Below are 11,221 nucleotides of genomic sequence, written 5' to 3' on the forward strand. Positions count from 1 at the left end.
CTATACATAAAGTACATGTTCATTTTGCATGAAGTATAAGTTGCCATATGTGGGAAGTATACTACCCATAAGAATGTACAAGTCTGTTGTTGTGTGAATTTTATGTATGTTATCTTGAGAGTATAAATATGTTATTGTCGGAAGTACAAGTTGTGTCAAAAAATGTTTGTCACAACCTATTAAGATGGATATAGTTTTGGTTTGGAGATACTGGCCCATGAAACGCGATGATGAAAATGGTCCATAATTTATACGTAAATGTAAAATATATTTTGTTTTAGAATTTATATCGAAGAAGAAGAAGAAGAAGAAGAAGAAGAAGAAGAAGAAGAAGAAGAAGAAGAAAACATGTATCGACAACCTCCCGCCCCCTTTAACCCAAGGCAGAATACCACCAAAATTCCATGATTGTGACAAGTAGTGCTAATTTGTTGTGCAACATTTCGTCACCAGAGAAGTTTGAAGATAATATTTGCAATTTCTTATTTCTTTTAGTATTTTTTTAGAAATATTTCTTTTAATTTTTTTGAGGGTAGAAATATTTCTTTTAATGGTTAAATTTGTTTTACCAATATTTCTAAGAACATACTCAGCCCACAAGGCCCCAAGGTTCAGCCCATGCCCTCCTTCAAAGGCCAAGGCCCGGAGCAAACAGACGGCAGTTACGGCTTCAGCTCCAACCAAAATACCAAATTATCCACAGACACCACTCCCCTGAGCTCGCTCGCACGCCGCGGCCGGGTAACACCACCACCGGGCACCATGGCCTCCTCCTTCCTCTCCCTACGCCTCCCTACCCCCTCCCCGCCCACCGCGACGTCGTCCCCATTCTTCCCGAATCCCCTAGTCCGGTCCGGAAGGTGCAGTCTGCCGTCCTCTACCCTCGTGGCGCGTGTTGCCGGGTCGGCGGCGGGGGCTCCGTCGCCGTTGTTCAACCCGAGGGGCGACCCGTTCCTATCCACGCTAGCCGCTGCTTCTCCAGAGCAGCTCGCGGCAGCTGCGGGTAGCGAACGCCGCGGCGAGGACCACCTGCCGTTCCTCGAGATCTTCCAGAACGCCAAGCTCATGTCCTCGCCCGCGCAGGTGATTTAGTGCTTTCGCGCTCACTTTCGTCGTGCTTGTATGTGCAGCGCTAATGGAGCTGCGGTAGTATGATAGTACGATGCTGGTCTCACCACACACATAGAAATGGAAGAAAGAAGCTGAAATTGAAACTTGGTGCTCATTTGGGGGGACTAATACTACGTGCAAACCATTTCTTGGAATTGTTTTTCTTTTCCATTTTGTTAGTGGTTGTCAGAGTTATGTGATCCATGTCGTAAGTCGTAACACATGTCAAGGCTCTGCTCAGTGCCAGCTAACATGTGTTAATTAGGTTGCTATCCCCATTGAAATAGGAGTAATAACTTACTAGCAAAACATATATCTACTACTCCCTCCGTTCCTAAATATAAGTCTTTGTAAAGATTTCACTATGAATCATATATGGATGTATATAGATGCATTTTAAGTGTAGATTCATTCATTTTGCTCCGTATGTAGTCCATCTAGTTGAATCTCTACAAAGACTTACATTTAGGAACGGAGGGAGTATGTGATTATACAAACTTACTCAGACGAGTACACATATCATGTTGGACACTGAGGTTCCAATCTGTGAATCTGCTTCCTTGCATATAAATGCCTTTGTGCTTTACTTCTGAAATTGCTAAAGTTTACATATGCGGACCTTGATCTTTGATATGCAGGAGTTTATTGCAAACTGTGCTCCGCTTAACTGCAATTGTCAAATTGGCAGGTGGAACGTTCTAGCAGCTCTTACAGTCAGCACAGTCCTAGAAGGCCTCCCCCGGATTTGCCGTCGTTGCTTCTACATGGACGGATTGTTTATATTGGCATGCCGGTATGAATCTGCACCAAAGTTCAGTAGGAAAGCTTTTTGTGGTATTCTTCTATTTTTAATTTGTGGATTCCAAATATGCTGATAAGTATGTATGAGTGAATCAACTAGCCTGGATAAAATATAAATAATTTGATGCAATGTTATATCCTGAGCTATCAGACAGACAGCCACTGAAACAACTGTTGTAATAGATGTGAGGAACTGACCTTTACCAGCTCGTGCTATGTATTTTATCTCCTGCATACGTCAAAAATAAAAAGACAGACTGCAATACTATGAGCCCTGTTTGGCAAAGCCCGTCAGGCAGTCACCAATGCACTGATTATAGACTATAGAGTTTAACAAAGTTTTGCTCCTCACTAGCCTGTTGTCTTAATTCTTACCGTCATTCAGTATTTAAAATTTAGTTTGCAATTTGAATAGGTTATTAACTTTTATATTGCTTAATCAGGCATAAGGTTGGGATTTGCTACCTGTGTATCTTTGATTTTGTTATAATTTGTACACTAAACCTATTATTTTGCAAATGTTCTCCTGATTTTCTGTAATGGCGCTAGTGCGATACAGATCTCACTGCTGCCAGTATAGAGGACATGTTAAATCAAATGTCCCTTTTGTTAAATTAGATACTTCTGATTCCAGGATACATATTGCTCGTAGCATAGTTTCTTCCATGTACCCAGTATCCAGTAGTGGCTCTAAAGGCAACATTTCGTGCATTCACTCACAGTTTGACCCTCTACTTTTTCCACATTACTGTGGAAAAGAATATTCATTAGTTTGTCCTATGTGGATGTTGTCTCACTTCCCTTGTATGTTGAGCTGCTCTTGAATTGCCTTTCTTAATGTAGTTTGCTAAATCCTGTGATTTGATGCTAGGTCGACGTCTGTTTTCAGTGTACTCCCTCCGGCCCTTTTTACTCCGCGTATTCGATTTGTGTCAAGTCAAACATCGCAAAGTTTGACCAAATTTATATGAAAAAATATCAACATCTATAATACCAAACATATATACTAATGAAACTACATTTCATAACGAATCTAACAATATTGATTTGGCATTATGAATGTTGATACTTTTTTCTATATGTTTGGTCAAAGTAGAGATACTTTGACTTTAGACAAAACTTATATGCAGACTAAAAAGGACCGGAGGGAGTACTTGAAAATCCTGCAGGTGTTCAAATGGTAGCTTTATCATAGATGCTTAGCAAATTGTTTTTGTAGAACATGCTATAATATATGTTATTATGAGACTATCAGAACTAATAACCTCATGAGATTATCTCTTCTTGCTTTGGTAGTTGGTGCCAGCAGTTACCGAGCTTATTGTTGCCCAGTTGATGTACCTTGATTGGATGAATAGTAGTGAGCCTGCATATATATACATCAACTCAACAGGAACGGCTCGTGATGATGGTGAACCAGTAAGCAAGTTTATCTTCTTCAGTTCATGATTCATTGTCGTGTGTGCTCTCTAATACTGTGATTAAGTATCATATTTAATATGGCTTACTTATGCCATGATAAATGTGACAAATTATGACGTCTCCTGTTGCGTTATTATTCATCGTCATGATGGTCATTGTTCTTAGTGAAGTTTCTTGAATAAATTAGGTTGGAATGGAGACAGAAGGTTTTGCTATCTATGATGCCATGATGCGGATGAAAACTGAGGTACCATCTTTTGCATTTACTGCATGTACTTTAGCAGTTCAATATTAATTATTACACTTATTTATTTTTGTGTTCTAATCTTCCAGAAAGTATTATGGTTTGCTAGTGACCAATAACCAGATAGAATGGCCAGTTTGTTAATGAATAGTCTTTGATCACTTTTTAAAACTATCCGGAACATGTTAAAGATGAAGCGGCTTTGTCTCATTATTTATGCATATATTCAGCAAGAAGTTGGTTCTAATATATAACTGGCCACTTATTCGTACTGATGTTTGGCAAAATATTAGGTCAACCACGCTTAAGGTGTGATAGTTCAAACTGGCACCAAATTAACATGAATATGCTGGTTTTTATGTCTTCGAAGTGTCTTAGAAGCAACAAAACATATATTTGATGTATTAGAATCATTTCGCCTGTGTACTCTCATGGTGGGTTGCACCTCTATGTTCCCCTGATGTTTTGAACTGGGCAAAAAATCATTGACATAATATTAGGATGAGCTGTCTGTGTTTGTAGAATTGACCATTAGTGTTTTTTGTACTCTGTAAATTCTGTAGACACTAACTTGATGGTACTATTTGCTCTGTAGGTTCACACACTTTGTATAGGAGCTGCAGCAGGTCATGCCTGCCTTGTCCTTGCAGCAGGGAAGAAAGGCAAACGATATATGTTTCCCCATGCCAAAGGTAGTAAAGTGGAGGGACTATGGATCAGATTTTCTGTTGGTTGATTCTTTCTAACAACAGAAAATGTACTTTCATGTCAGCTTTGATTCAGCAACCTCGTATTCCTTCATATGGGATGATGCAAGCTTCTGATGTTGTTATTCGTGCAAAAGAGGTAGGAGCTGTGATTTCATTTCTAATTAGCTTGTACTCTTGAATCAAACATGTACGCTAGCAACTGCTGAGCATGTGATTAAGCATTTAGTTTCATTAAAATGGCAGCCCACTGCACGTAGCTCCCGCTTGTGCAGGGTCCGGGGAAGGGTCCCACCACTTTGGGTCTTTTGTCACTTTTATTACTTCAGTAAAACAAACATGGAAGGTTTGAATACCTCAATAATGAAATATGAATCCAATCAATGTTGATGTGGTCATGCAATTATTGCCTGTGCCATTAATTTTTGGAATTTAAACCATTTGCTAAGTCATGAGAGATGACAATTTTTTTATATTATCTGGTTCCTGGTATGGTAATATATGCTCCTCCGCATAAAGTTATATCATTTCCCAGATTCATGGTTCATCTTGAGTCGAGAATTAATACCTCTAGTTGCTTACTGTAGGTCGTGCACAACAGGAACACCCTGGTCAAACTTTTAGCAAGGCACACTGGAAATGTACGTACAACTTGTAATCATTTACTTGTAGAGAACTTTATTTTTTTTCCTTTTTCAGTTGGGATATAACAGTTCTTTATCAGCCACCAGAGAAAATAGACAAGGTGATGAGAGGACCATTTTATATGGACTCTTTGAAAGCCAAGGAGTTTGGGGTAATTGACAAGGTATTTTAATCTCTTTATCCAAGGCAACATAAGCAACCTTAGTTTCTGGTGCACTCTTCCAGTCAACGTCCAGTTTGGGCACGAAATTAACATGAAAATTTCTGGAGAAGCACACGTTGATGTGCCATGTAGAGTTTCCAGTAAAATGTCAAATTCAGTGAATAATGAATTTGAACTCGAATCTTTTCACAGGTATTATTAGGTAGAGTACGTTAAGAATTACATATAGTTGGATGAGTGCACCAAAAAGGGTGACCTGATAAGCATGAGTTTGGAGTGTTACATTTTATTTATTGTTTAGGCACGATAGTAAGATTGCACATTGTATTATTATGGGCTTTCTGAGTTGCACACGGGATGGTAGCATGCGAAGATGTGCGGGGTTGCATGGAGTCTTGCTCTAGGAAAATGAGCAAATACTTAATGTTGTATGATGTCAGATCCTTTGGCGCGGGCAGGAGAAGTACATGTCTGACATGCTCTCCCCTGAGGATTGGGACAAGGTTGCTGGAGTCAGAGGCCCCGGTGGAATGTGAAGTTGTGCACTGGACTTCGAATACTTAGTAAGATTTTCCACTGTGTAATTGCCAGGCACTATATTTGCGTTCATTTCATTTCAACCCTACCTAAGATGTTTTGTGTATAATTGTTGAGGTTTGACAATGTGCAGGTTAGGCCTTTGAGCTTGCAGTCGCAGGGGCTGAACTGGACGTTGTCAGAGCCGAGGGTATCTATTGTATGGACTATGGACAAGCTAGATTAGAACTTGGACGATCATGTTAGGGCGTATGCTCTCGGGATTGGAGCTAGCGAGTGTTTTGGGTGGAGCTATTGTTGTTAGTCTGCTCGTTTGCCAGTCCAGGTTTTGGTACTCTGCTCACTGTTGGTGCATAGTGTACACGGTTTATGGACCCAAAGGGGTGGATGAGGAAAACAGCCGAGATGAAAATATTATCAACACGAACATGATGTGTCTTTTTTTTACTGCGGGGGAGCACGAACATTGATGTAGACCGAACCTCGTGGCGAGATCCGATCCGTTGTTGCGGCCCGATCTTTCACGACACTCCACCACCAGCAGTAGCAACCTCTCGCCCGCACACGCGATGTACATGAAGTAGAGGATTTGAACCTTGCGGCCCAGCATGAGAAAACCAATCTCGACGAAGGTACTCACGCGCAAAACAATTTTCATAAAAAGAAATCGCGACACAGAGGTTTTCTAAAGATCCCTCCAAAACTTATACGGGTGTCTACCCTGAAAAACACAGTGTCTATTTTATATAAAAATAACCTGACCCCTCTACAATGACGCACACCTAGGCTTTATAAAAGTAGCCAACCTGAAACACACGCACACCTAAAAGGTTTCCAAAAGACACACGTACACATATTTCCTAATCTGTAGACTCTTTCTTAGTTTAAACTAACTCTAGGATCGGCAAGCTTGGTGGGCCCCATCCAATCTCCTTTAAACATGTAAAAATCCACGTGAGTAACTTCCTGATGCTCGTGATCTTTTCTGGTGGTCGACCCCAACAGAAGTAGTAGTAATTCCGGTCTCTATTTTTAACAACCGATGCAATCTTTGATTTCCTTCTGATTAATATATATGTGTTTGCTTCCCAAATTTCTTGACGCAATATCTGTGCTGGTGCTCTCGGGATCTCAGAAAAAGAAGCTTCATCACTTAATGATTCATACTTATAGGAGTCCCGTGTATATTGCCTTCCTAGTAATTTGTTTCCCTGGTAAACTGGCATGCATGCATGTAGCCGACCTTTCTTTGCTTGATCCGTACCATGCAACCAACTAGAATGCATGCACATGACTTCAACTAGGCATGCAACCTTCTCCTGGTAGTTCTCACCAAAACTATTGTATTTTGGTACGTATAAATCTCTGCGCTCTAATTCATTGACCTGTGGAAAACTTTTATAAACATTGAGAACACTCACATTAATCGTGGCCGCATCATCCTCTCCTCCTTGAAGCCAAACCGTCCTCGGTTTCGAGTCAATCTCTTCAGTAATATCTTCATGTGCAGATTGAACGATGACCGTCAAATTTTTAGCACCTTCGACCTTCTTCTCTTCTTCTTCTTCTTGCTCTTTTATCTTCTCAAGATGTTCTTCCCTCCAAGCAATAAAACGATCCAGACCCATGGGCACGAGGTCATACTTCTTACCCTTCTTGACGGTATATATGTGCGTTTGACAATCATACACAACATCATGTTCTTTGTACCATGACTTGCCCAACAATAAGTGACATGAAACCATCGGTGCCGGAATCACGTCACACAAAACCGTGCAAAAATATTTTCCTAGCAAAAAGGTACCTTTGTTTGATGTGTGACACTGAGATCTTCATGACGCCAACAAAACAAGTATGGTTGTGCTCGTGGTGTCATTGCTAGATCTAGCTTCTCCACCATCTTGATGCTTGCAGCGTTGATCAAACTCATGTGGTCAATTGTCATGGCACATGATCTCTCCTGTACCACAACACGAGTATGAAACAACCCATCCCATCGACCTTCCTCCTCCAACTGAAATCCATAGCTTAACTTGCTGAATAACGATGCGCTCGCCATCTTCTCCATAGTGTCGTGAACAACCTGATGCTCTGAATACCACCTGATGTAGACCGAACCTCGTGGCGAGATCCGATCCGTTGTTGCGGTCCGATCTTTCACGACACTCCACCACCAGCAGTAGCAACCTCTCGCCCGCACACGCGATGTACACGAAGTAGAGGATTTGAACCTTGCGGCCCAACCAATCTCGACGAAGGTACTCACGCGCAAAACAATTTCCATAAAAAGAAATCGCAACACAGAGGTTTTCTAAAGATCCCTCCAAAACTTGATACGGGTATCTACCCTGAAAAACACATAGTGTCTATTTCATATAAAAATAACCTGACCCCTCTACAATGACGCACACCTAGGCTTTATAGAAGTAGCCAACCTGAAACACACGCACACCTAAAAGGTTTCCAAAAGACACACGTACACATATTTCCTAATCTGTAGACTCTTTCTTAGTTTAAACTAACTCCAGGATCGGCAAGCTTGGTGGGCCCCATCCAATCTCCTTTAAACATGTAAAAATCCACGTGAGTAACTTCCTGATGCTCGTGATCTTTTCTGGTGGTCGACCCCAACAGAAGTAGTAGTAATTCCGGTCTCTATTTTTAACAACCGATGCAATCTTTGATTTCCTTCTGATTAATATATATATGTGTTTGTTTCCCAATTTCTTGACGCAATATCTGTGCTGGTGCTCTCGGGATCTCAGAAAAAGAAGCTTCATCACTTAATGATTCATACTTATAGGAGTCCCGTGTATATTGCCTTCCTAGTAATTTGTTTCCCTGGTAAACTGGCATGCATGCATGTAGCCGACCTTTCTTTGCTTGATCCGTACCATGCAACCAACTAGAATGCATGCACATGACTTCAACTAGGCATGCAACCTTCTCCTGGTAGTTCTCACCAAAACTATTGTATTTTGGTACGTATAAATCTCTGCGCTCTAATTCATTGATCTGTGGAAAACTTTTATAAACATTGAGAACACTCACATTAATCGTGGCCGCATCAAACATGTTGTGGACTGAAACGTTGCCATCGAGGGCCTCTTTCTTTTGCAGGATTCTCAAAACGCAGGAATAAAAAAATAAATATAGGATTGGAGTGACATGTCCACTTTTTTTAGGGGACATGTCCACTTGAATCATATAGGATTAACAGAGTGTGTTTGATGGCACAGAAAAAACAAATGAATTATAAAAGAAGGATTTGGAATGGATGTAAGATATCCTATGAAATGTAATACAAATGATTCTTGATGATTTTTTTACAGGATGCAACCCTACAAACTAAAAAGACAAATCTAGAAAAAATTCCTAAGGGTTATAATCTTCTAAAAATCTTATAGAATTCCTTTGAATCAATGGAGTCCTAAAATTGTCACACGGTTGTTGTGTACATACTAATTGGCGTTGTAACTCGCAATCATTGCTACACTTGGCTGCCATGCTGGGAATAGAGTAGAGCACGCCTGCTATCTGCACCTGTTTGCCTTCTTATTTTGTCCCAGCGAGCGCAGGCTGTATCTTGAGCGGGTGAGTGATGTGCATGCAGCTTCACGGTGGTGCAGCGTGCTGCGTGCGTGTGCCTCATGCGGGCGGTGCAAAGGAGCTATCTTTCACGCGGGGAGCTGAGATTGGGGTCGGTCGGCTGCTTTTGGGCACGCCGAGAGGCCCCTTTGGGCCTGGTTCCATTCCATTCCACCAATCGGGTCTTCTTCTTCCTAACTTAACTTGTGAACGAGGATACGCGGGACCAAATAGCATACTTTCTTTGTTCACTTTTGTAAGACATTTAAGACAGCTGAAATTAAACTATTTTAGATGTTGTCCTAAATGTCTAAAACATCTTACAAAAGTGAACAGAGAGAGTAGTAGTTTAGGGCAACTCCGACGCGGATTATCAAAACAGGCCCATGGATCGCGAGAATGGGTTTCAACAAATGTCTATGGGCACGTTCAAACTTGTTTGCGGACAAATTTAGGGGTGGAGGCCATCCAACAGCAAGCATCATACGTCCATCCAATTTAAAACGGATCTTAAGAAAAAGACGAAATTCATGCTAAACCAAACAATATTTGTTAAATCTTGATATTACAACCAAAACAAACAAAATTTAACAAAGTTTTAACCAAACCAAATGAAATTTTAAGTAAACCTAAACTAAGCTAAGCAAGGTACCGGACGGTGACCTCGTAGGCATAGCACCAAGGCCATTGGCACCTCCATCGTCATCCTTCTAGTGACGGAAGGCCTGCTAGGCATCGCAACAGCTCTGATCGACCATCGATGGACGCTCGCGGCACAACCGCTCGACCGCCTTCGCCTGGCACAGATGCCTGGTCACCTCTTCCTGGTGGCAACAACCGGTCGCGGAGTCCGCCTGGCACCGCCTGTCATTGCCTTAGAGGCGGCCAAGCATTCAGACTCGACCAGTCCCACTTTGAGGAGTTGGTCGCTCATCCGAAGACTACAACGTGTGGAGCTCTACACGATTGTCCTGGACCGATCAATGGCCCAGGACTCCACGAGCATTGGATCCGCGCGACATCCAACTACACGAAAGATTTCCAACACCGCGCGTTGTGCCACTCTGAACGCGCCACCTCGGAGGTCGCCGTCACTGTGGAGGATGAGCCAACGTTGGCACCACCGAGGTAGTAGGCGAGGCGGTTGTGTGCCCTAGAGATCACCGGGGAGTGCAACCCCTGCTTCTGCTCAATGACCGGGCAAGGAGGCTGCTTCTCCTTGATGGCGCCACCGAGGTAGCAGGCAAGGCGAGCGCACGCCTTGGAGATTAGCGGGAAGCGCGACTCCTCCTTCTACACGGCGGCCGGGCGCCGCTCGCCCCAGACGCCGATGGGGTGAGGAGGGCGGCTCCTCTTTGACGACAACTGGGCGCCACTGACTCCCGGACTGCCGATGGGGCGGGGCAGCGACACCACCTCCTTGCTGCGGTGGAGACGACTACACGGAGAGCGGAGTGAGTGTTCTAGGTGAAGCGCGGAGAGGTTTTTCTATGTGGGCCCGCATTGTCAAAGGTCTACATGGCAGACGCCCGAATGACTGTAAACCTCCCCTACATTTAATTCCGGTCTGTGAGATTTCAGACGTCCGGTCTGATTCAAACAAATTTGGTGACGTAGTTGAATGACAAAAATGACCAGACTATCCGGATCCTAGCACTCCCTCCGTTCCTAAATATAAGTGGCTTGTTCTGACGATGTTAGTGGTCGTTTGATGGTCTTAGAATCTTAATTTAATTTTTATTATGTTTGAGATGCTTTGTACTTCCGGTGAACATATCTGAATTATTTTCGCAAAAAGAGAGAGAGAGGGAGTAGGAGTTAGGGGCGACCGGGCGAGTTAGTACTCCCTCCATTCTAAAATATAGTGCGTCCATGTTTTTCGAGGTCCAACTTTGACCATAAATTTAACCAACGAGACCAACTGCGGCGGGAGAAAAAAATTATATAATTGAAAACTTCTTTCAAATACGAATTCACTGATATAATTTTTGCTCCCGCCGTAAT

The 11,221-nt window shown here is 42.4% G+C and overlaps 1 protein-coding gene across 3 annotated transcripts; it reads left to right on the forward strand.

Annotated features, from left to right (window-relative positions):
- Nucleotides 1–673: 673 nt before the first annotated feature.
- Nucleotides 674–6,076, forward strand: LOC119285657 (ATP-dependent Clp protease proteolytic subunit-related protein 3, chloroplastic-like). 3 transcript variants are annotated; one of them, XM_037564994.1, is made up of 10 exons: nucleotides 674–1,083; nucleotides 1,799–1,903; nucleotides 3,208–3,330; nucleotides 3,521–3,580; nucleotides 4,173–4,269; nucleotides 4,350–4,423; nucleotides 4,872–4,925; nucleotides 5,009–5,092; nucleotides 5,533–5,655; nucleotides 5,763–6,076. In XM_037564994.1, exons 1-9 carry the CDS (start codon nucleotides 763–765, stop codon nucleotides 5,626–5,628), a joined length of 1,014 nt encoding a protein of 337 aa, XP_037420891.1. In that variant the 5' UTR covers nucleotides 674–762; the 3' UTR covers nucleotides 5,629–5,655; nucleotides 5,763–6,076. The 3 variants fall into 3 exon arrangements, with proteins under 3 accessions (XP_037420891.1, XP_037420892.1, XP_037420893.1); XM_037564995.1 differs by lacking the exon at nucleotides 5,009–5,092; XM_037564996.1 differs by lacking the exons at nucleotides 4,872–4,925; nucleotides 5,009–5,092.
- The last annotated feature ends 5,145 nt before the right edge of the window (nucleotides 6,077–11,221 follow it).

This window comes from Triticum dicoccoides, chromosome 4A (assembly GCF_002162155.2).
Source record: "Triticum dicoccoides isolate Atlit2015 ecotype Zavitan chromosome 4A, WEW_v2.0, whole genome shotgun sequence".
Taxonomy (NCBI): Eukaryota; Viridiplantae; Streptophyta; class Magnoliopsida; order Poales; family Poaceae; genus Triticum; species Triticum dicoccoides.

Bases quoted from the DNA above. Each gene is read 5' to 3' on its own strand.
- LOC119285657 (XM_037564994.1), top strand. From the start codon at position 763: ATGGCCTCCTCCTTCCTCTCCCTACGCCTCCCTACCCCCTCCCCGCCC. The intron at 3,331-3,520 runs GTAAGCAAGTTT...TGAATAAATTAG, and splicing joins CTCGTGATGATGGTGAACCA to GTTGGAATGGAGACAGAAGG. The intron at 4,926-5,008 runs GTACGTACAACT...GTTCTTTATCAG, and splicing joins TAGCAAGGCACACTGGAAAT to CCACCAGAGAAAATAGACAA.